Source organism: Myotis myotis, unplaced genomic scaffold, assembly GCF_014108235.1.
Source record: "Myotis myotis isolate mMyoMyo1 unplaced genomic scaffold, mMyoMyo1.p scaffold_m19_p_1, whole genome shotgun sequence".
NCBI lineage: Eukaryota > Metazoa > Chordata > Mammalia > Chiroptera > Vespertilionidae > Myotis > Myotis myotis.
The window spans coordinates 167,270,493-167,296,572 of record NW_023416313.1 but is presented as its reverse complement, the minus strand read 5'-3'; the positions used below and the strand labels follow the sequence as shown (position 1 = coordinate 167,296,572).

The following is a 26,080-nucleotide window of genomic DNA, read 5'->3' as shown; positions in this document are numbered from 1 at the left end:
ATGGTGACACCATTCTGCACCAATATTCCAAAAGTGCTGGGAAGAAGAGTTGTTTTGTAGAAGACCTGACTGCCTTCTCTGGTACTGTTAAGTTAGCCTCAGTTCATGATGGACTCTCAGTGTGGAATTATCCTCTAAAGCACGCATGTCAAACTCAAAGGCTAACACGGGCCAAATAAACGAGGTTTAAGTTTATGTGGGCTGCAAAAAAACAAAAGCTTCAATTTTCATAGAAACATAGGTTTATTTCGATGGAGACGTGCTGAATACAAAGGACTGAAATAAATGAGTCATCGTTAACATAAAATAATAGAACATTTTAATAAAAATTAATGTTTTTTATTGAACATTAACTTACCAGACACTGAATAACTGCACAAATTAATAAGCATAATGCAAATAAACCTATTTTTCTTGTTCTCTAAAAGCGAAATATTTCCTGTTGTGCACACCAAACAAGTCAGTCCAAGACTAATGATGTGGCTGGGCCACAGAAATATTCATTGTGGGCCGAGAGTTTGACATGCTTGCTCTAAAGCTTTCCCATCCACTTCTCTCTATACACTTCTCACCAACTGCCTCTCTAGTCTGTGTATATTCCACTAGAGGAGGGGGGAAACCACTGCCTCCCCAAACGTCCTTTTCCATCTTTGGATAGTTTTGATTTTAAACAGTTTTTCTATCTATTGAGCCACATTAATCTTCTCTTGCTTTATTATCTGTTAATGTAGCATTTCTTCTGAGGCCAAAGCAGAGCCAAAATGTCTCCTGTTTTATGTGACCTTTTTGTTTTTGTTGATAATTTGTATTTAAAATATCAAACTTGGGTTCACGGAGTAGACTAACTCCAGGACAATCACCTGCAATTCTCTTTCTTTTCAAAGAGCTTCAGCTTTTCCATAACCTCTTAACATGGGTTGCTCCAAAGTCAAACAATATTTTGGAAGTCATGTGACCAGCTTGAAGTAGAATTATTAATGCAGCCAAAATGGCACTAGCAATTTGCTGATTTTTTGACTCCTATTAATCTCACATTAAATCTCATTTTCATCTGTATCTTACTTGTCATAGAACTTGGCACACAACAGGCACTTATTCTGTCATTAAATCTTCTTTTTATTATTATGCCACATGTGGACTTAATGAGCATGTCGTCTGCGTCTTCACTGATATACGATCCAATGGGTCAATTGAACCAGAAGCTCTGGGGTTGGAGTTCAGGCATTTTTAAGCTCCCCAGGTGATTCTAGCGAGCAATCAGGATTAAGAATCACTGATGTAAGTTATTAAAGAAAATATTGTGTACAACATAGTCAAAGGCAGAGCCATATGCCTCATCACTAGATACTTCCCTACAAGTTGCCATTGGGTCATTAATCATTACATCCTATTAACTATTATACTTTCCAATGTCTATAATTAATGTCTTGCTGCCAACCCAATTTTTTTTTTGTTTAAATATGTTATATTATATCTCTCTATCCTAATAAGCAGAAGCCTTTTTTAAAAATTAATGTATCACAGAACTGGTTTAGACAACTTCTCTATGGAAGCAGAAGGGTAGAATGAATAACTGAACTTTGAAGATTCCTTTCCAAGTCATGTTTCTATGATTTTTGTAAACCACTTAGTCCCATGTTGCGATATTTTAAACACTCTTGTAGACCAAATGCCACAAAAATGCCATTGTTCTAAGCAAGACATTTTTGAGGTTAGAAGCACAAATGGACTGAACTTCTTCATGATGTTTTGCAGAGGAAGCATTGTTCAGACTTTCCTAGGTGAGAAAATAAGCTAAAGGAGTGTTTGATTTTTTTTCTTCTCCTTTACTCTCTGATAAAGTTAATAAACCACATGTAGATATGGTGCTATAAAATGTGAAAGATTTATATTTATTTCTAGTGCCTATCTTTCTTTGGCTAATGTACTTCTCTAGGTATGTACTAGAAATTACTGGTTTGTGTTGTGAATAACTAACAATTATATCAGCTCATATTCTGTTCTGATAAGTAGAATTGCTTTTCACTATGTATTATTTTGTATTTTTTTCCAAATGGGTTTCTCTGTCTTATATTGAATAATTAGTGTTTATCACTTTGTTAAATGCTTTTAGAGACTTAAAAAAGCATACAGACAGGTCTTCACCTCCTCAGAAATTTGCTATCCACTTGGGATTTTGATATTATTATTATTATTTTTATATATTTTATTGATTTTTTACAGAGAAGAAGGGAGAGGGATAGAGAGTTAGAAACATCGATGAGAGAGAAACATAGATCAGCTGCCTCCTGCACACCCCCTACTGGGGATGTGCCCGCAACCAAGGTACATGCCCTTGACCGGAATCGAACCCGGGACCCTTGAGTCCGCAGGCCGACGCTCTATCCACTGAGCCAAACCGGTTAGGGCTTGATATTATTTTATATGCATAAGTGAAATGACAGTATAAAAATTCATAATATTATGTAGGAAAATGAGTGATGTTAAACTTGTAATTAACATTTTTACTATGTTTGAATTTGAAGGACAATTTTCTAAAAAGAGATGAATTCTTTTCTTAAATTTGTTCAATTGGATATACTAGTATATATATTGTTGTTGTTATTGTTGTTTAAAATATTACATATGTCTCCTTTTTTCCCTCATTGACCCCTACCTGGCTACTCCCACCCCAATAAATATAGATTTTTAATGGCAATAAATATCTTTGAAAAATATGAGTGGTAAACTATCATGTGTATGTATATAGTATAAAAATGATCTAACTAGAGTTGGAAACCTATACATTTTTTTCCACTGCACTTGAATCCCTGTCTGGATTTGGGGAACCATTCGGTTATGCAAAAAGCCAAGTGCCAGTCACCTTAAGCCCATATAAACCTAAACTGACAAATAAAATTATGAACTCACTCAAAAGTACTTCTGGGATATACTGAAATTGAATGTATTGAGTATAAAAGTCAGTTGGATTTTCTATAAGTCAAATATAAATTTATGTATGTAATCATTAAATATCAATACTGGAAGTATTTTGATACTAGGAAATAGTTCTGAATTTATGTTTTATGAACAAATAATTATAAATAAAATGCTGAAACCATACAGATCTTATATGCGTTGACTGGGAAAATATTCAGTATTTTTCACTTTATCATTTAAAAGAAAGGGTTTCTTTGCCCCCACCCCCATTTCTTTTTTTCATTGTGTTATGCTACCCCTTGCCTCCACATACCTGTTGAATTTCCTCCATGGTTCTTTGTTTTCCCACTTAATGCTTGATCTGGTCTTCTTATTAGCCAGAGCTTAAACTTAAAATGCATGATATTTCTTTTATCCAATGTACTTTTCTAAGGATTGAAGGAGAAGAACTCTAGAGAAATATGTTCAGCTGAGTCCAGGACACTTTGTTTTTGTGGTCTAAGTCTTAGTGTCAGGCATTTCAGTATTTCACCTTCGACACTGGTGCAGGCCCCTGGGCTAGTGGGGAAATCAAGTATCTCCAGAGACTCATCATCTATAGGAGACAAATGGGACTTTTTTTTTGATTTGTACTAATTTAATTGAATTATTTACATAGCCTTTTAAAATACACATGAAACCTCTCTTTTAAGCTTATCTAAACTCTCAGAGGCCCTTTGCTTCTTGAAGTGGGTCCACAGGATTTAGATCAGCACCATTGGCCTCCTCTGGAGCTCGTTAGAGATGCAGGACCCATCACAAAACTACTAAGTCATAATCTGCATTTGAACAACCTCCCCAAATGATTCATGTACAAATGTTTGTGAATGAAACATTTGAATTTCATAAACGCTGGATCCATCCACTATTCTTACCTTAGTTAGGAGTGCCCTAAAGATTTTGGCAAAAGCAAACAGGTGAGGAGGTAAAAGGTATTTAATGATCAAATACAGTGTTAGTGCTTTTTATGCCTTATCTCACCTGATCTTCGCAAGTCTGCTTGGTAGATATTATGTCACATTTTACAGATGGGGAAATTGAGGATTGGCGGGACTAAGAGATTTTCCCTCTCAAAGTCACTTAGTTGGTAAAATGTGGAGTCGCCTTTCAGATTCAGGACTCTAAGCCCTCACTTTTTCCTAATACTCAATGATCTCCTGGGACAATTGGCATTTACCCAAGTACTTATTAACTGGGGTTGTTGTTGTTTAATGGTGAATATGACTCAGATATTTTTTTTTTGAAAAATGTCCTCAAGAAGTTCTTGAATATTTCCTGAAATAAGATTTGCAGGGAGGGTCTTTCTTCTTAATCTATGCATCTCAAATTTGAGGATTGATTTGTCATTTTCCATATGTAACTCCTTTCTTCCCTCCCTCCCTCCCTCCTTTCCTTCCTTCTTTTTTTCTCCCTTCTTCTTTCCCTTTCTCCCTCCCCTTTTCCCTTCTTTGTTTTCCTCCTCTTGTTCTCTGCCTCCTCTTCTTCTTTACAATAGTTTCTGTCTAATTAGGACATATTGAAAGTATTTTAAGTTACCATTTTGCAACAGAAACTTGGCATATTTCAATGGCATTTTCAGGGAAACTGTGGGGTTTTCATATATGCGAAATCCAGTCTGAATTCAAGGTGTGGAGGGTGTAGAATGCTATGAGTTCTATAGGTTGTGATAAGCTCCTTCCTCAATTCCATGCCAATGGTAAGTGAAGTGCTTTCAACTAAAGCTATTTATGAATGGACTATGCCATACCATATTTTCCCATGTCTACCCAGTTGCCTAATGCTTTCCTGTTTCCAAGATCTTTCCTATCAGCAAGGAAATCCTCCTCACATTGAACTGTTAGGAATTAAGTATTATCCTCCTTTGGGTATTTGAATGATCATGGAGACCAGAGGCCAGAGACAGTGTTTGATTCAAAGAGTTGGCCTGAAAAGTGATGCATCTGCATCCCCCTCCACTCCTATTCCACAGGTAGCACATTGCCAGGCATATAATAGGTGTGTACATTTTTGGTAGAGGGCTTCTGAGTCATTACTATAGTCTACTTCTTATTTGTTCATTTATTCATTCATTTACTTAACAACCACAATTATTATTAAAAATTAAGAAGTGTTATTACACATTAAATTATTAAGAACGACAATTATTCAGGAATTGCCATGCACCTGGCACAGGGGTGAGGTACATAGATGTGGACAAGACTCATTGGTATTTGCCTTCAAGGAGCTCACAGTCCAGTGGGGCCACTTATTCAGGTTTAGAATCAGAAAATTTCCTAGAAGCCCAAGGGCATGCTGGGGGCCAAGCCTCTGGTGTGGTCTACGCAAGTGCTTTCAAACTTTCTGGATGTCACTTTCTCTACTAAGGCTATAGGCAAGTCATTTCACTGGAAAGGACTGGTGTGGGAGACTATCTAAAATGGGTTTGATAGAAATAATAACTATTGGGAGAACACCAGTTTCTCAAAAAGGCCCCAAGGTTTCATCTTCTCTAGGCCCTTCAACCCCAGTCCTATCTGTAGTGCCACTGGTGCTTCTCAGTGGGAAGCACAGAGCATAGTCTTCTGATCTCATGAAATGCCTCGTGATTCTGTTCTTCCAAACCCACCAACCTCTCTGGCTTCTTCCTCCCTGAAACCAACACACTTGCATAGGGGTCTGGATGAACTTTGTTTTTGAAACTTGCTTTTGATGACAGGAATGAGTAGGAAGAATGTGGACGAGGAATGCACTGGGGAGGAAGAATATGAAGGAAGTGGGATCAAATGGTGGGATGAGGTGTGGGTGCTGCAGCCAGGAGCCCCTCATTCATTGATGTGTTCATTTAGGAAAAAGGGGAAAGACTCTGGTCTGCTTTGTTCCAAAGCAGCTTTGTACACTCGCTGTTACTCATAGCTGGCTGCCCCAGGGGTGCTTGGGTGGATCATTAATTATTAAATAAATAAGTGCCCACTTCAACTTGCCCTGGAGCCTGGTACTTATAATTGCTCCTGTGAGAAGCAGCTCGGTTACAAACTGTTCAGCAACTTAGAGCATCTGTTCTAGTGAGTTTTGTGACTCACATTTGAAATCACTGTACATTTTCTCTGTTCACATCATGGCAGCCTTGCTCTGCTCAGCACTCATATGAGCTTCTTGAATCTCTGTGTCACTCTTACAAAAGACAACTGCGTACTTTCGTGTATGTCATTAGGGAGCCCCACTGCCACTTCCCGAAAGGAAATGTAGGGTAGTCTTTGTTTTAACTTAAGATTTATCCTACGTAAAATCTCCAAATTTGGTGAAAATTCATTAAACCCTTTGTGTATGATGGGATCACAAAAAAGAAAAGGAATGACACTTCAATTTATTTGTAAATTATTATTATATTTATTGTGTTTTAATGATAGACGATGCGTTGAAGCCTCTCTCTTCCTACCTCCATGTAGAGAATTTTCCTTCTGTGTTTCCCATCCAATCCTAGATTCTTCCCTCTCAACACCTCGACTCCCAAACAGAAACCACTCAATAAACAAAAAACACAAAGCCAGGTGGCATGGGTTTGTCTAAATTGAGATTTACTACTCAACCCAGGATAAGAAGAGGCTGGAGACCGTGACAAACTAGGAATGTTTTAGGGCGCCATCTTTATGAGTTGGCCAGGGGTCCCAGTTGCCCCCGCACCCTCCAGAGGGTGGGGGCTCAGAGCTGCACGTCCCATCGGATCTCCAGGGGGGTCAGGAGAAAATTTCATGTTACCCCAGAGCTGGTGTTATTTGTGTAGAACCTTAGTGTCAGGTTAGACTATTTGTAGTGTGTTATTATAACCCCGCAGCCCTTTGGGAAATTCTTTATGGGTGTCTTTCCTCGTTAACTGGACTTTTCCATTGTGCGTTTGTTATTGTCATAAACACCGAGGTCCTGCCTGAAATCTGGCTTAGTTCCCAGACTGCACAGCAGCGTGAGCATGGTCTAATTTTTAGTCCCAATAAACAAAGCAGGTCGTATGCACTAAGTTGTTCAAAGATGCAGCTGTAGTTTGGGAAACTGGCCTGAGCAAGGTAGCCCCGATTTAACGTAAAGAAATGCCCACCCTGGTCATTCAAGATCTCTAGAGCTCTAGAATGAGATGGGCCAATGGTCCAGAGCTCAGGGCCTGCTACCAAGCAGATGGCTGAGCTACAAGAAGGAGGCACAGAAGAGCTTTGGCAAAGCAGTAATAAGAGGCAAACAAATCATTAGGGATGCTCTATAAAGGTCCCACTGAAATACAACCTTTGCTTTTCTTCTTTTTTCTCTTTTGCATGCCTTCTTTTGTTTTACCTCTTATCTGTCTGGAGAAGGCATATGCTAATTCTCTCTCTGCATAATTTAAGAGTATTTCCAATCCTTTTTCAGATGTCACAAAATAAAAGTTAACATTTTATCTAGAACTACTAGTATTTTAAAGTCTTTATGTATTGCATGAATCTAAACACCCGGGAGGAAAAAAAAAATTGTGATTAAATTAACCTCAGAGGGAAATGTAATTTGTTCCCCTGATAATTGCCCCAAATTAGTTCTTTGTGGATAAATTACTATTTATAGGGTATTTACTAGCTCTAGAACAGTCTTTCAGATGCTGGAAACTATACCCCGGCCTGAGGGTAGAAAAGAGAACAAGGTTTATGATTTGCTTTGGGGGGAGACTGAGGCTGAGTTTTTGAGGTCTCCCGGGGAAACAAAGAGCCCCAGACAAGTCCTGTGATGCTCTCCCTAGATTGAAAGATTGAAAACGACTGCTTTAGCTGATCGAGTTAATGTGCACAGGGAGGACCCTGTGCATTAGTTTAGAGAGGTTCTCTTCTTCGCCAGGCCAAGCATGTTTTACAAGGGTCAGTGAATTCAATGATCATGACAGAGTGTAGAAACCCTTTGTTTTTGACTCAGTTCCCAAGAAACACTATTTGGGAGAACACAGGAGTCTATAAAACATAACTTCTATGGGCAACCCTTGTCCTGCTGTAAGCCTCAGTTTCCTTATCTGTAAAATGGCACTGAAATAGTAATAGCTCACTGAGTTTTTTTGAAGATTATCTGAGATGATGTATGGACAGTGCTCAGCACAGTGCTTGGCATATGTAAGTAGACAGTACATGTTAGTTGGTGTCATTGTATTACACAGAACCATACATTCTGCATTTTGTGTCCAAGTCTTGGTGACATGTAGGTCCCCTCATTTCCTTTGACTATAACAGTGTTTAATATGGTGGTCTTCAAACTTTTGAGCATGTTCTCTACTTGTAAAACGAAAACCTTTCCAATATATATACATTTATTTATATACTAGTGCCTGGTACATGGATTCATGCACATTGAAAGGAAATTAATTAGAAGGTAGTAGGTGGGGCAGGACTGAGTGAGATAGGCCAGACAAGCCCTGGAGCCAACCTCCCACAGTCCCTCCCTGGCCGGCAGCACCTGGGGTGGTCTGTGGAGTAAGTGGGGGTCCCTCAGCCTGGCCTGTGGGGATAGGGCCGAAACCAGCTCTCTGACATCTCCCGAGGGGTCCTGGAGTGGGAGAGGGCACTCTGCAAAGTTGCTGTCATACAGGGTGTGGAACGCAAACGCAAGTGTGCAGTAAACCAGATTTGGGGCCGACAGTGCCCCAGCAACAGCATAACCCATGGCCGAAGGTAGAATCGCACAGCCCCGTGAGGAATCTCTGGTTTTGGGGTGCAACACCTGAGAACTGCTACTGCCAAATCACTGCAGCTTGCCAGCTCCTGTGTTGAGCATCTGCCCCCTGGTGCTCAGTGCACATCATAGCGACCAGTCAGACAGTCGGACACTTAGCATATTAGCCTTTTATATATATAGATATTTATTTATATAACTATATGTATATACATAAGTATATGTATGTGTGTATCTATATGGTAAATACAATCTGTGCATTAAACATTAGTAACTTTATTTAACTTAAAATTCTCTTGTTAATATATGCAGAAAAGTTATTTTTTTCTGATAGCCTGAAGAAGTGTTTTGGGCATCCCTTGGGGGCACTGGTGCCCCAGCGGTCTCATCAGATAGGGTAATCTGGAGCTAGCATTAACCTGCAAAGTCAAACAGCAGGCTTCCTAAGGGAGTCTTGGAAGCCAGGTGCTCCTGTTGTGTTGCTGTTTTCTTCATAGCACTGATCACTTTGTTAAATTGTGTCATCAGTTTACAAGTTGATTGTCTGCTCATTCCTGCCTTGTTCCCCACAAATATATTACACCCTGTGCCAGGGAGACGCTGTTTATTCATCCTGCAGCCCTGGCTCAAGGACATAGTGCCTGATGCATGGCAGACCCTCAGGTGAATGAGTAGGTGAATGTAGGGGGAAACACTCCTTCTGCTTTTCCCTCCCACAAATGTTTTTGTTCATGGTGGAGAGCCCAGGCTCAGGAGAATGCTACCATGATCATGGTTGTAGCCAGTGTTGATTGGCAGCTATTTGTAAAACCTCTTCTGTGGCTTGCCCCTCTCTCAACAGTGCTCATAGAGGAGCACTATCCTCTCTTCTTGGCTCCCAAAACTAAATGCAATGGACTCCGGACTGGGCAACGTTTGACCAAGCTGGGAAGCTGTGGTTCTGGCTGGTATCAGTGAGGTGCCAGATGCTGAATCTCCAGGCCCATTTGCCCCATACCTGCATTCTTTTGGAATCTTTACATAAACATGGGTGTTTCACCTATTTCCTGAGTGGTGCAAATGCCTTTAGGCCACTTCCTTTTTTATGCAAGTTGTATGTGGACACAGTTTCTCTTTGGTTTTTGTTTTATGGTTTAACGATAATCTCTCCTTTAGAGTCATGACTGTTTTTCTCTCTGGAATTCAGATTGCACCATAACAGTATTATATCTGCCTGCTCTTATGGCAAGAAAACTAGGCTCCCCTGACCCCACCACCCAAACTCCTGACAGTGACTTTTTATAGTTGTTATGACATAAAAATGTTTCATCAAATGTGGAAAGATCTTTTGATAGTGCTCAGACCGTGGTACTCGTTGCGAAAGCTCCTGGGGTTTGGCCTGTGGGATTCACAGATGTAGGCAGTGTACCCAGACCACCACCAAACACACGCATTTACGCTTGGCCTTTTGTGACTCATTCTTTAAGGCAAATAACAGATAAAAATAAACTTATATAAAAAGGTAAGCTGATCTTATATATATTATTGGTGCCCTTACCTGGTGTTTGGTTGGTTGGGAGTAAAAGAAAAATCAATTCAAATGGACTTAGACCATAAATGAAATGACAATATAGCCAAAAAGTGCAGAGATAGGGCTATCTTCAGGAGACACTTGGCCTACTTTCTCACTCTGCATTTTTCAGCTCTGCATCTCCAGTGTAGAGTTTATTCTTTGCAGCATCCCCTCTCAGGGTCTCAAGATGCTATCAGTGACCCCTAGTGCTACTCACTTCAGGTTACCGTAGAATCCAGTAGGAAAGAGAAAGCCTTATATCTCCAACAAATCCCCAGAATTGACATGGGTCATGTGCTAATCCCTGAATTTTAAAATTGTAATTAGGAGGATAGGCCATGTGGTTGGTTTAAACTAATCCGGGCCTGACCTTGGAGTTATGGACAGGAGTTGAATCCATCCAGACCACAGGACTAAGCAAGTTGGAGCCCTGTTGGCTGAGGTGAAGGGCAGGTAGTCAAATAGCTGTTATACCTGACATTAAAACAGGACTGGATGTGCGGCACTGATGTAGGTTTCTGACGTTTATTATTTGGCGCTGGTGTGTCTTGTGTCTCCGAATATTAGGGTTAGTTTCCATATCTGGTTGCGGTGGCCATTAGCCATGTCTGTTAGGGTTTCTGTCTTTCTACTGTTTGGGTACATGGTGATTCTTTCTGGTCAGTGAGTTGCAAGCGTTTGGATTAAAGCGTTAAGTTGTGGATGTGAGGCACTCTCTTTCCCTCTGGTACCGCAACTTGAAGCATGTGAAATGGTGTCTGGTCCACTGAGAGTAACTGTGATGAGCAGTGTCTCCCTGCTGGCTCATGTTGGATATAGTAGCATGAGCAAGAAGCAAACACTTACTCTGCTAAGCTATGCAGATTCTGGAGTTGTTTGTTACTGTGGCATACCCAGTTTATCCTGCCTGGTACATTGGATTGCCTAAATTCATTTGTATTATTTAGGGGTTGCTCACAACCCCTTATATTTTTGTATAATTCTTTCAACTTATGTCTATGATCTCATCTCCACAATCGTCCTATATATAGCCGAAAAATATTAGCTTCATTTTGCCAGTGGAAGAATTGAGGCAAACTCCTCCAATGTTCTATTTAAGTGTTTGTTATTTTCTATTTGTTTTGCTTTCTTTTTTTTTTTTTTTTATTTTTTTTTTTTTTATTTTTTTTTTCTTTTTCTTTTTTATTGCTTAAAGTATTACAAAGGGTATTACATATGTGTCCATTTTATCCCCCCGCCCTAGACAGTCCCCTAGCCTCCTCTATCCCCCCATGTCTTATGTCCACTGGTTATGCTTCTATGCATGCATACAAGTCCTTTAGTTGATCTCTTACCCCCCTACCTCCTGCCCCGCAACCCTCCCCGGCCTTCCTGCTGCAGTTTGACAATCTGTTTGAGGCAGCTCTGCCTCTGTATCTATTATTGTTCAAAAGTTTATAATGGTCTCTATTATCCATGAATGAGTGAGATCATGAGGTATTTTTCCTTCATTGACTGGCTTATTTCACTTAGCATAATGCTCTCCAGTTCCATCCATGACGTTGCATATGGTAAGAGTTCCTTCCTTTTTAGAGCAGCATAGTATTCCATCGTGTAGATGTACCACAGTTTTCTAATCCATTCATCTACTGATGGGCATTTAGGCTGTTTCCAGATCTTAGCTATGGTGAATTGTGCTGCTATGAACATAGGGGTGCATATATCCTTTCTGATTGGTGTTTCTGGTTTCTTGGGATATATTCCTAGAAGTGGGATCACAGGGTCAAATGGGAGTTCCATTTTCAGTTTTTTAAGGAAACTCCATACTGTCTTCCATAGTGGCTGCACCAGTCTGCATTCCCACCAGCAGTGCACAAGTGTTCCTTTTTCTCCACATCCTCTCCAGCACTTGTCGTTTGTTGATTTGTTGATGATAGCCAGTCTGACAGGTGTGAGATGGTACCTCATTGTTGTTTTGATTTGCATCTCTCGGATGATTAGTGACTTTGAGCATGTTTTCATATGTCTCTTGGCTTTCTGAATGTCCTCTTTTGAAAGGTGTCTATTTAGGTCCTTTGCCCATTTTTTGATTGGATTGTTTATCTTCCTTTTGTTAAGTTGTATGAGTTCCCTATAAATTTTGGAGATTAGGCCCTTATCGGATATGACATTGGCAAATATGTTTTCCCACACAGTGGGTTTTCTCGTTGTTTTGTTGATGGTTTCTTTTGCTGTGCAGAAGCTTTTTATTTTGATGTAGTCCCATTTGTTCATTTTCTCTTTAGTTTCAAGTGCCCTAGGAGCTGTATCAGTGAAGAAATTGCTTCGGCATATGTCTGAGATTTTGTTGCCTTTGGATTCTTCTAGAATTTTTATAGTTTCCTGTCGTACATTTAAGTCCTTTATCCATTTTGAGTTTATTTTTGTGTATGGTGTAAGTTGGTGGTCTAGTTTCATTTTCTTGCATATATCTGTCCAATTTTCCCAGCACCATTTATTGAAGAGACTATCTTGGCTCCATTGTATGTTCTTGCCTCCTTTGTCAAATATTAATTGAGCATATTGGTTCGGGCCGATTTCTGGGCTCTCTATTCTATTCCATTGATCTATATGCCTATTCTTGTGCCAGTACCAGGCAGTTTTGAGAACAGTGGCTTTGTAATACATCTTGATATCTGGTATTGAGATCCCACCTACTTTGGTCTTTTTCAGGATTGCTGCAGCTATTCGAGGTCTTTTTTTATTCCAGATGAATTTTTGGAGAGTTCGTTCTAGATCTCTGAAGTATGCCGTTGGTATTTTAATGGGAAGTGCGTTGAATTTATAGATTGCTTTGGGTAGTATGGACATTTTAATGATGTTGATTCTACCAATCCATGAACACGGTATGTTCTTCCATCTGTTTATGTCTTCCTCTATATCTTTTTTCAACGTCCTGTAGTTTTCTGAGTAGAGGTCTTTTACCTCTTTAGTTAAGTTTATTCCTAGGTAGCTTAATTTTTTGGTGCGATGGTAAACGGGATTGTTTTTATAATCTCTCTTTCTGAAAGTTCACTATTGGTGTATAGAAATGCCTCGGATTTCTTGGGGTTAATTTTGTATCCTGCTACATTGCCAAATTCATGTATTAAGTCCAGTAGCTTTTTGATGGAGTCTCTAGGGTTTTGTATGTATAATATCATGTCGTCTGCAAATAAGGACAGTTTTACTTCCTCTTTTCCAATTTGGATGCCTTTTATTTCTTCTTCTTGCCGAATTGCAATGGCTAACACTTCCAGTACTATGTTGAACAGGAGTGGTGAGAGGGGGCATCCCTGTCTTGTTCCTGTTCTTAGGGGAAATGGTGTTAGTTTTTGTCCATTGAGTATGATGTTGGCTGTGGGCCTGTCATATATGGCTTTTATTATGTTGAGGTATGATCCTTCTACTCCCACCTTGCTGAGAGCTTTTATCAAAAATGGGTGTTGAATTTTGTCAAATGCTTTTTCTGCATCAATTGATATGACCATGTGGTTTTTTTCTTTCAATTTGTTTATGTGATGTATCACGTTTATTGATTTGCGGATATTGTACCATCCTTGCATCCCTGGGATAAATCCTACTTGGTCATGGTGTATGATCTTTCTGATGTACTGCTGGATCCGATTTGCTAAGATTTTGTTGAGGATTTTGGCATCTATGTTCATGAGGGATATTGGCCTGTAATTCTCTTTCATTGTGTTGTCTTTACCTGGTTTTGGTATTAGGGTGATGCTGGCTTCATAGAATGAGCTTGGAAGTGTTCCTTCCTCTTGAATTTTTTGTAGTAGTCTGAGGAGGATAGGTTTTAGTTCTTCCTTGAATGTTTGGTAAAACTCCCCTGTGAAGCCGTCTGGTCCTGGGCTTTTGTTTGCTGGAAGCTTTTTGATGACTGCTTCAATTTCTTCCATAGTTATTGGCCTGTTGAGATTTTTAGATTCTTCCTGATTGAGTTTTGGAATGTTGTATTTTTCTAGGAATTTGTCCATTTCCTCCAGGTTGTCTAGTTTGTTGGAGTAGAGCTGTCCATAGTACTTTTTAACAATCATTTGTATTTCTGTGGGGTCTGTTGTTATTTCGCCTCTATCGTTTCTGATTTTGTTTATTTGGGTCCTCACTCTTTGCTTCTTGGTGAGTCTGGCTAGAGGTTTGTCAATCTTGTTTATCCTTTCAAAGAACCAGCTCTTGGTTTCATTGATTTTCTGTATTGTTTTTTTGGTCTCTATGTCATTTATTTCTGCTCTAATCTTTATTATCTCCTTCCTTCTGCTCACTCTGGGGTTTTCTTGTTGCTCTCTTTCTAATTCTTTGAGTTGTAGAGTTAGATGATTTACTACCATTTTTTCTTGTTTTTTGAGATAGGCCTGTAGAGCTATAAACTTCCCTCTCAGGACTGCTTTCATTGTGTCCCATAGGTTTTGGATTGTTGTGTTTTCATTGTCATTAGTTTCCAGGATGTTTCGAATTTCTTCTTTGATTTCATTGGTAACCCAATCAATATTTAATAGCATGCTATTCAGCTTCCAGGTGTTTGAGTATTTTGGGTTGTTTTTATTGTAGTTTATTTCTAATATTATGCCATCGTGGTCTGCGAAGACGCTTTTTATGATTTCAATTTTCTTGAATTTGGGGATACTTTGCTTGTGACCCAATATATGGTCTATTTTTGAATATGTCCTATGAGCATTTGAGTAGAATGTATATTCCCTGGCTTTCGGGTGAAGTGTTCTGAAGATGTCTATTAAGTCCATCTGATCTAGTGAGTCATTTAGGATTGCTGTATCTTTGCTGATTATTTGTCTAGAGGACTTATCCAGTGCTGTCAGTGGTGTATTAAAGTCCCCTACTATGATTGTATTGTTGTCGATGTCTCCTTTGATATCTTCCAGGAGTTTTTTTATGAATTTGGGTGCTCCTGCATTGGGTGCATATATGTTTACCAGGATTATATCTTCTTGTTGTATTGATCCCTTTAGTATTATGAAGTGGCCTTCCTTATCTCTTGTTATGGCCTTCACTTTGAGGTCTATTTTGTCCGATATAAGTATTGCTACCCCAGCTTTCTTTTCCTTTCCATTTGCCTGAAAGATATTTTTCCATCCTTTCACTTTCAGTCTGTGTGAGTCCCTTCTAATGAGGTGGGTTTCTTGTAGACAGCAGATGTATGGGTCATGTTTTTTTATCCATTCAGCCACTCGATGTCTTTTGTTTGGAGCATTTAGTCCGTTTACGTTTAAAGTTATTATTGAAAGGTAGTTGTTTGTAGGCATTTCTGTTTTTGTGTGGCTGTTTTCTTTCTGAGCTTTTTATTTCTTATTTTTATACCAGTCCCTTTAGCATTCCTTGCATTGCTGGCTTGGTGGTGATAAACTCCCTTAGCCTTTTTTTGTCTGTGAAGCTTCTTATTTCCCCTTCAAGTTTGAATGATAGCCTTGCTGGATAGAGTATTCTTGGATTCAGTCCTTTGCTTTGCATCACTTTGTAAATTTCCGTCCATTCTTTTCTGGCCTGATGTGTTTCTGTTGAGAAATCATTTGACAATCTAATGGGAGATCCCTTGTATGTAACTTTCCGTCTCTCTCTTGCACCCTGTAAGATTCTCTCTTTGTCCTGAACATTTGCCATGGTAATTATGATGTGTCTTGGTGTGGGTCTTTTTGGGTTCACCTTGTTTGGGACTCTCTGGGCTTGTGTGACTTTTTTCTTCCCCACCTCAGGGAAGTTTTCTGATATTATTTCTTCTAATAGGTTTTCTAATCCTTGTTCATCCTTCTGTTGTTCTGGTACCCCTATTATTCGTATGTTGTTTCGTTTCATGTTGTCCCAAAGCTCCCTTAGGCTCTCCTCCTGTCTTTTCATTTTTTTCTCCAATTGCAGTACATTTTGGGTGTGTTTTGCTTCCTTGTCTTCTAAATCACTAATTCGGTCCTCCGCTTCTCCTAGTCTACTGTTGATACTTTCAATGGAGTTTTTCATTGCAGCTATATCGCTCTTCATATCTTCTTGGGTCTTACTTAAGTTGTTGATTTTTTCATCTGTTTCTTCTAGCTTCTTCCATATGTTATCGATTTTTTCATCTGTTTCTTCTAGCTTCTTCCATATGTTATCGATTTTTTCATCTGTTTCTTCTTGCTTCTTGCTGAGGTTGTCGATTTTTTCCTCCATCCGGTTTATGCACTCTAGGACCCTTATTCTGAATTCTTTTTCTGTCATGTTGCATGCCTCTGTATTACTTAGCTGCTTTTCTGGAGAGTCCTCCTTCTCTTTCCTTTGGGGGTTTCTTTGTCTACCCATGTTTGATCTCACTGACATATCTAGACGTTGAGTCGTTCAGTGGCTGCTCCCTTGGTGGCAGTGACTCCTTGGTCTGCGGTTCCTCTTCGGGCGGTTGCGGTAGCAGCTGCTCTTCAGTTGGCAGCAACTCCTCTGGTGGGTGCTGTTCACAGCTGTGGTGGCTCTTCTGGCTGGTGGGGCGAGGTTTCACGTACAGCTGCTGTTCCTCAGCAGAGGGTGTGGTGCTCAGGAGGTTGCTGTTGCTTGGATCTGCTGTGTTGATTTAAAGGCACAAAATACAACACAACAAGGCACCACGTACCAGGCACTATACACAAATATATTCACGATATTAATAACCCCAAATAAAGGTGACCACCTGAATTAAGAGAATTAGGGGATAAGGAAGAAGGAAGAGAAAAAGAGAAAAGAGAAAAAAGAAAAGAAAATTAGGGACCAAAAAAAGGAGTGCAAAAATGAAAGTGGGAAAAAGGAGGGGGGAAAGTAAAAGCGAGAAAAGAAAGGAAAAGAAAAAAAAAGAGCGAAAAGAGAGAATGAAGTGGAAGAGGGGAAGAGACTTTTTATATGAGGAGAATGCTCCTATAGAACAGCCATTAATCCCAACAAATTCCAGCAACAGCTCCCTGGAGATAAATGCAAACTAGAAACAACCAATAATATAACGATGAAAATAGAATGGAGAACACTAATCCCAAAATAAAATAAAGAGAAAATAAAATGGCACTTTAAAAAAAATGGTAAAATGGTAGCAGTAATAATACTGGTTAAAAATAAGAAGGTAGTAATTAAAAGGGTAAAATCAGGTGATGGAAAAAAGAAGAAAAAAAAAAAGAAGAAGAGGAAAAGAAAAAAAAAAAGAAAAAAAAAAAAAGAAAAAAAATTGGTTTCTTAGTTAAAAGGTGAAAAAAGAAAAAAAAAAAATATTGCAGTAGTGAAGGTCCTTCGGTTCTTCTATTCTTCAGTGTGGCTCGCCTTAGACCTGCCCGGTATTCAGGAGAGTGTTGAGTTTCCTTGCGATACACTGTTCCTCTGTGTTGTAAACCACAGTCCTTATTTTAAAGCAAGCCGCATTTGTTTCCCAGACTGCCTTATTTTATGTTTAGCAAAGAGTCAGTTTGTGGGTCAGCCTCTGGGTGGCAGTGTTCTGGGGTTGGCCTCTGAGGCTACAGGGCCTCTCTGTCCAGTGGAAGTTCACTGCCCAGAGCTGGCTGCGTAAGAGTTACCAGTGCTGTGTTGTTGCTGGGATTGAAAATCCCTCTATAGGCCAGACCCTGTTAACTCCCAGGGACTGATCAGGTTATTTTAATCCTTGATCTCCTACAGGGTGGAATCTGGGTGTGGCTGTGCTCCTTGCCTGGGGGCTGGGGGGAGGAGTCTCACTCTCCGGAGAGAATGGCTGCCTCAGACGTGGGCTCAGGGGTGTCTCAGCACTCAATTCGCTGCCACCTCTCCCGGCCCCCCTTCTCTCCTCAGTCTCTCCCCAGATTCCACTCCTCCGCACACTCTCCCTCTCTTCAGCACAGGTGAGTGTCTGTATCCGAAATGTCCCATGAACAGGGTTCAGTGAAAACAAACAAACAAACGCCGGCCGCGGAAACGGGGAAGGCTTGGTTTCTGTAAGCTTCTTCTCTTACCGGGACTGCATGGTCTGATCAGCTCTTCAGGCTGCCCCCTTTAGGCTCAGTCCTCTGTGATCACAGACCGAGCTCTCAATTCCCCCGGCAGCGCCAGGAATCCCGCGGTTCTCCTTTCCCCCGTCAGGGGCTGTGCCTGTCCCAAGGGACGCGGCTGTCTGCCACGCGGTCTCCCTCCGACTCTCTGGGCTCAGAGGTCTGGCAAACTTTCCTGCCCAAATCCCTGGTTTTTTTACCTTTCCAGGGGAGTTCTGCTCTTCCCGGCTGTAAACTGTCTCGCCAGCTGAGGAATTTCGCCAATTCGGGGTGGATGTTACTAGTTTCAGCTGCTCACTCCATTTGCTCAGGGACACGACCTGGGACGCGTCTGCCTATGCCGCCGCCATCTTCTTCTCTTTGTTTTGCTTTCTTAAGCAATACGATTACACAATCAAACTGTACTGTAAAGAATCATGTTGCTCATTTTATTAATATTTTATTTGATGACCTGCCTCTGAAAAATTTTGCTGTATTTTTCCCCACACCAAGCTGTCAGTGTTGAAAATGTAAAGGACTTTGGCCACTGCCGCTTCTGTTGGAAAGCTTAGCTAAGGAAGTGGCTGGCTATACGGTTTGCCTGCATGGAGCTGTGTCAGGAGCAAAGAGAAACACTCTTGCGGGGGGTTGAGAGGGAATACAAGGAGCTGTAATCACACATCAGGCAATAGAGAACTGGGACTCTTACCGAGCAGGACGACTCTCACTGAGAGGAACAGGTAGCAATACAGGGTTTCTCTTGGCCAGAAAGTGGCAGCAGACTAGCAATACAGAGTAGAGGAGAGAGCAGGGGCTGACTGAACGCAGAAGAGACATCTGCTGTGCACTGAATTGGGGGAGCATTAGGGTGAAGAGAGCAGGCTCTGGAAGCAGAGTGCTTGGATTCAAATCCTGGTTCCACCACTTATCAGCTGTGTAACCTTGCACAAATTACTTGATCTCTCTGACCTTGAATTCCCCTTATATATAATTGGGATATTAGTACCTATTTCATAAGGATATTGGGAGGATAAGATGAATTGAGAAATGTAAAGGTCTTAGAACAGTACACATAGTAAAAGCTTGGTAAATATCATCATCCTATATAATAACAAGGTAATATGCAAATAGAACGAACAGCAGAATGACTGGAATGCCTGTGGCCCCTTGCCCCACCCGGCCCTGCCCTCCAGTGGGCACCCTAACCCCGATTGGGGGTGGGGCTGGCCGGCAAACTGTCCGTGGTGGCTCCTTGCCCTGGCTGGCCCTGCCCCTGATGACCCTTTCAGGGTGGGCCAGCTGGGCCCCACCAGTGCATGAATTTGTGCACTGGGCCTCTAGTTAATAATAAAATAATAATAATAATAATAATAATAATTCTAGCTGGTTTGGCTCAGTGAATAGACTGTTGGCCTGTGGACTGAAGGGTCCCAGGTTCAATTTCAGTCAAGGGCACATGCCTGGATTGCGGGCTCAGTCCCCAGTAGGGGCCATGCAGGAGGCAGAGAATCAATGATTCTCTCTCATCATTGATGTTTCTTTCTCTCTCTCTCCCTCTCCCTCTCCCTTCCTCTCTGAAATCAATAAAAAAATATTTAATAATAATGATAAGTAATAAATTTGTTGCCACCCTTTCTGCCACCACCTTGGTTCAAGCCATGCATTATCTTTCACTTGGATTAATTCAAAGACCTCTTCATTGGTCTTCACATCTATTCTTGTGTCATTTCTGATTTGTTCACCTGGTAGCCAGGTTAATGTTTTAAAATTAGAATTAATAAAGTTACTTCTTTGCTTAAAACCTTTCAGTAATTCCCCCTTTACTTATACTTTTAGTCTTTATCATAAAATATAGCTTTCGAGGAACTTGTTTCCCTAGCCTCAGTTTGTGCTGACATCCATAGTAAAGCCTCATAGTTCCTCTTTTAGATCCCCAAGTGTGCCATCTTCTGCCAGCCTCAGGGCCTTAAGGCTAATATATTTTAGAGGAGCAATGCCATTTCCTTATCCTGGTGTTGCTTTTCAGCTGGAGGGGTCTCTACTGGGATGATACTTCTCTTTCCACCTCTACTCACTCTGTCCCATGGGAGGTAGAGTCATGTGTCAATCTCAGGGGAATACCTGGGCCTCCTGAATTTAGCCCTGCTCTCTTCCTCTCAGAGGTTAGCTTCCTATAGGGAGCAAGCAGGTTGTCTCTGATGTTCCTCTAGCAGTGGGCTCTTTCCCACTACCTAGGAGGTCTTCCCTGTTCTGCGATTGCCTGTGTGGTTAAGCCTACCTCACTATAGGGTCAGTTAACTAGCTCTCCTGCCTAACAAACTAAAGCCATGACTTCCATACTGGCTTCTATCAGCACTAAAGATGCTATATGGGTTCTTTAGACAATTTTCTTTCTACTTTGTCTCTTCCTTCTCACTTCATGCTTGTCCTCCTCTGGATTGGGGTATTTCTAGTAGTCTGTGGTAGAAAAGCTAAGAGGGCCATGGAGATCTTCTGTGCTGTACTACGGAATGAACTATGCTAAAATTTGACTGTAGGCTAGCTCAATGAAATGACTGAATATCAATGTGGCTGATTTAAGGTCTTAACAATGCTCATATTCTTGGACGGGGCAGTGGAAAACAAAGGTAAATGGGTCCAGAGAGTCTCCAGGAGGGGGAGCCCTGGTTCCTTGCTCTCAGTCATAGCTGTGAGGATTTGTATCATCTGTGACTAAGTCACAACAGAGCCAGTAAACAAACACAATCATTGCTGGAGTTTAAGCAAATAGGAGAAAATTGTCAATTGGCACCATCACTTTATACCATGCAATTAGCTGTTCACCTATGTGGAATTCAGTTTTGCAGGAGAATTTGTTTTATAATTCTTGCCATGGTTTTGAATGTCACAGCCAATGTTCAGTCTGTTCTTTTAGTAAGATACAGGCTCACACTTAAACTAAATTTTTAATTTACACTTAAACTAAAACAAACATATAAAACAAAAATAGGAATATTTGATTCTTTTAGTTAACTGCTTTTTCTCCTTAGCTTTTCTCTTCCTTATAATGTTCTCCAAATCTCTCCTTTAAAAAAAATGTGTTGTTACAGTTCAGTTTTCCCTCCCAGCCCAGCTCTTGAGTAGATAACTCATTGCAAAATAGCCATCATTAACTTAAAGAACAGCCTTTGGCACATTCCTATGCATCAGACCAACTAAGCTGGATATTCTCTTGACACCTCTCTTACTCTCCCACACTTATTGCCAGAGCTGGACACATTGATTCATGGTAAATGTTAAAAATGGCCATTTAACAGATGACTATTTTCTTTAAAGAGTATCAGTGATTACTAGGAATCAGTGTGGGTTCACTTAAAACAAGGTACACTGACTAATCTCAGTTTTAAAATATTAGTGGATGGAAATACCTGGGCATGCTGATTCTGAATTTCAGCACTACTCCAAATTTTATGTTTTCTTTGTAGATAAGATAGATTGAAGACTCATGGGAGTATAGTTAGGTGGATTAATAAGTGGCTAAATAAAATGTACTTAGTATCTATCTATCTATATATATAAAAAACTAATATGCAAAGTGTCCCCTTGGGAGTTCCACTGGGAGACCAGGAGTTCAATCACTCGCTATGACATGTGCTGACTACCAGGGAGTGGCGCAGAATGAAGGAAGGCTCTGGCCAGCAGCTGGTAGTGGGGGAAGGAAGGCCCCTTCTGGCAGCCAGAAGACCCTGATTGCCCTGATCGCCAGCCAGGCCTAGGGACCCTACCAGTGCACAAATTTCGTGCACCAGGCCTCTAGGGTTTTATATAAACTCTTGAGAAGGATGTTAACAATAATCTGTGTAGAAGTCTCCAGTAGTTTGCCAAAGTTTTATTTTTTTATTGATTTCAGAGAGCAAGGGAGAGGGAGTGAGAAATAGAAACATCAATGATGAGAGAATCACTGATCAGCTCCCTCCTGCACACCCCACAATGGGGGATCGAGTCCTCAACCCGGGCATGTGCCCTTGAACCTGGGACTCTTCAGTCCGCAGGCTGATGCTCTATCCACTGAGCCAAACCAGCCAGGGCAAGTTTTATTTTATTTTATTTTTTTTATAAGAGAATCTTTTTTAAAAATATATTTTATTGTTTTTTTACAGAGAGGAAGGGAGAGGGATAGAGAGTTAGAAACATCGATGAGAGAGAAACATTGACCAGCTGCCTCCTGCACACTCCCTACTGGGGATGTGCCTGCAACCAAGGTACATGCCCTTGACCGGAATCGAACCTGGGACCTTTCAGTCCACAGGCCGACACTCTATCCACTGAGCCAAACTGATTAGGGCAAGTTTTATTTCTTTAATTAAAAATTTAGGGTTGTATTTAGCCCTGTTCATTTTAAAAAATTCAATTTATTGGGGTGAGATTGGTTAATAACATTATGTAATTTTCAATGTACAATTGTATAATACATCATCTGCATGTTTTGTGTGCTCACCATTCAAAGTCTAGTCTCCTTCTATCACCGTATATTTGATCCCCTTTACCCTCTTCATCCACCAACACCCCTGCAACCATCTCCTCTAGTAACTAACCTTCTGTTGTCCGTGTCTATGTATTTGTTTGTTTTTTTGTTTGTTTGTTGCTTTCTGTTTTATATCCCACATATGAGTGAAATCATATAGTTCTTTTCCTTTCTGACTGACTTATTTCATTTAGCATGCTACCCTCAAGATCCATCCATGTTGTTGCAAATGGCAGTATTTCATCTTTTCTTATGGCTGAGTAGTAGTCCATTGTATATATGTGCCACATCATCTTTATCCAGTCATTCACTGAAAGACACTGATAGCCCTGTCCTTTTTAATGTATAGTTTATAGCTTTGGGAAAATAATAAATGGCATGTGTTTGAAATTTTCTGATGACACAAAGCTAGGAGGAATATTTAATAGTTTGGGATAGTTCAGTTAAGAGTAAATATTTTTTTTATTAGGTTGGTATACTAGGAATATAAAAAATATCTTGTACGTAGATATTTAAAAACATCAACTGTATATGCTTATGGGGAGACTTGATTTAATTGTAATTTATGAAGAAATAATCTAGAGATTTTAGTTCATCAAAACTCAATATGAATAAACAGTGAGATACAATTGCCAAAATGCTAATGACATTTAAGAACATCTGTCTCTATTCTAAAGGGATTAGTTGAACTAAATTTTTAATATGTGTTTGGTTCTGGACACGATGTTTTAAGAAAGATGCAGAGAAATTGGGAAAATTCCAGAAGAAGCTGATCAGGAAGAGATGTCTATAAAATAGGTCATGAAGAATGGCTGAGGGGTTCTAGGATGTCTGGACCAGAGTGCAGAAGGTTTATGGGAGACCTAGGAGTGATTCTTGAAAATTTGAAGGTTCTCAACATACAAAGGGCTTAGATTTGGGTTAGGTTACCCCAGAGATGGAATTTGTCAGATGTCAAGAAGTTATAGGGAGGCAGATTTGGGTTTCTCATTATAAAAACCTTTCTAGCAATTTTCATTCTACAATGGAGATAGGCTGTCCTGCAAGGTGGTTAGTTTCCCACCACAGGAGACTTTTAATGACAGGTGTAGGGGCCCTTTGTAAGAGTTCTCAAAAGGGCCATGCTTTAGGAAGGTGTATCAAATGATCCCTGACGTTCCTTCCAATCTCATGGGCCCCAGCATGAGCTCAGTGTTTGCACATAATAGGCTCATTATGTGCCTCAAGCAATATATGCGAAATCAATACATTCATAAGAGTAAAAAAAGCTCAGGGGCAGATCTTTGCAATATATATATATATATATATATATATATATATATATATATATATTTGTCATAAATGATTTTATGGCATTGAACAGTAATTTCACCTAGTTTCAGGAGCATGTCATCTTAGAAAAAAATGAAGGCCTTGGGCCACACAGAGTTTAAAATTTCCTAGATAACTGGCTTATATTTCTTGCTGTGCTATAACTCATTGTCATCCTTGTAAGTTTTAGAGCTATTTCTGATAATGAACAGGCTTTGCCCCAAACTAACATGATGCTATTTCTTTTCCAGGATAATCGTATCCACACATCCAAGTACAACATTCTCACCTTTTTGCCAATTAATTTATTTGAACAGTTCCAAAGAGTGGCAAATGCCTATTTCCTTTTTCTTCTGATTTTACAGGTAATGTTTATGCTGTATTTCTTCATGATCTCTTTGTTAAATGTATTCATATAATTTGAAAAATAAGTTACTTCACTTAGTTAAATGTTCATGATTAGTAAAACCATCCTTATGAGATTTTTAATGTTATTATGTTATTATTGCTGTTTCTCTTCACAAATGTGGGAGGGCTAGGAATGGATAAAAACTAGCACATTCATCATTTTAAACACTGAGGTAATTTTAAAATGCAGTCTTGCACTTCACTTGAACCAAACCAGAGCCTAATGACTATTGTTCACGGCCTCTCCCCTTTCTTTATCTCCCTCTCATGTCAACAGTATGGGTATTGCCAGAGTGAAGACAATGAGTCTAGCAGAGTGGTAGTTTGTGGAACTTAATATGGCAAATTCACTTGCATCTAAGAAAATTGACATATTTTGCTTATATATTAAAATAAATGATGTATGATATATGTTATTTCACTCTAGAATGATTTTTTAAAAGAGTTTGAGTGGTTAATTGGTAGTTATAAACATTGCTTTTTTCTCCCATTTGACTAAAATTTTTCCTCCCATTTGAAAGAAAAAGGCATAGATCAAAGACTACATATATAATACAGCTCACATTAACCAGTTATTTACTTAGAATTTATTTCAGAGTAATTTAATCACACTAAACTAGTAGATTCCGAATGTGCTGGAATCTGTGTTAATTATAGGAGGTAAGAAGATAGATTAGATGTATGCAGTCTAGATGAATAGTTTGAGTACTATTTTTTCTTTAGTTGAATAATTATTTGTATTAAGAATCTTTTGATTATAAGTGGCAAAACCTTTTATTCTTTTAAGCAAAAAGGGAATATATTTATGTGTATATGTCATTTCATGTATTACTGGATTTATGGGCAAACTATTTCAACAGATTGTGATGTTGCTTTTCTCTGTTTTCCTTCATGTTGGCCTATTCTCTGACAGGCTTTCTGTACCTGGTAGATGCTGAAAGCTTTAAACTTTTATTTTCCCAGCTTCAACTCCAATATGAGAGAGAGATAGAGAGATAGATTGGCCCATGTTGAGTTATACCTCTATCTGTAAACCACTGTGGCTCAAGAATTTTTCTAATATGTTTTTTAAAATTTTATCTTTATTATTGAAAGTATTACAGATGCCCCCTTTGTTTTTATTTCCCATTGACCCCCTCCACCTGACTTTTAAAAATTGATTTCAGAGAGAGGAAAGGAGAGGGAGAGATAGAAACATCAATGATGAGAGAGAATCATTGATTAGTTGCCTCCTGCATACCTAGCCGTCCTCACCTCCCACTGGAGACAGAGCCGCAACCCAGGCATGTGCCTTGACCAGGAATTGAACTGTGAGCTCCCGGTTCATGGATCATTTGATGCAATGATTGTCTTGACCTTGATCACATGCCAAAAACTAGAGTCAGGATGGAATCAGTGCACCAAAATTACATGAACTGAAAGTAGAAGAGGTTGGGTAGTTCCCTAAGAAAATAAGGGTTAGTTGAAAGAACTGGATATTAAACAGAAAAAACAACAATCCACAAACAATGAAAGTTCATCTTACAACTTATTGAAGAGACTTTAGAATCCTAGATTTATTTCTTTCCCCCCACCCCCCCTCCACCCTGTGAATTTGCTTTTGGTTTCTTCATATAATCCTTTGTACCATTCCAGAATTTTGAGCTCATTTCTCCAATGGATTTCTTATTTATGGTCAAAGACTTTTGTTCACAAAATTTTATATCCAGAAGGGGCCTTTGGGAGAGTTTAGTCCAACCTCCTTTCTTTTATTGA

General features: G+C 39.8%; 1 protein-coding gene across 1 annotated transcript in view; it reads left to right on the top strand.

The window, feature by feature from the left end:
- ATP8B4 (ATPase phospholipid transporting 8B4 (putative)) overlaps window positions 1-26,080 on the top strand; it is a 219,933-nt gene that overhangs the window by 40,050 nt on the left and 153,803 nt on the right. Inside the window, exon 5 of the mRNA XM_036301049.1 lies at window positions 24,169-24,282. Within this exon, the coding sequence (XP_036156942.1) occupies window positions 24,169-24,282 (114 nt within the window). The remainder of the gene's footprint in view (window positions 1-24,168; window positions 24,283-26,080) is intronic.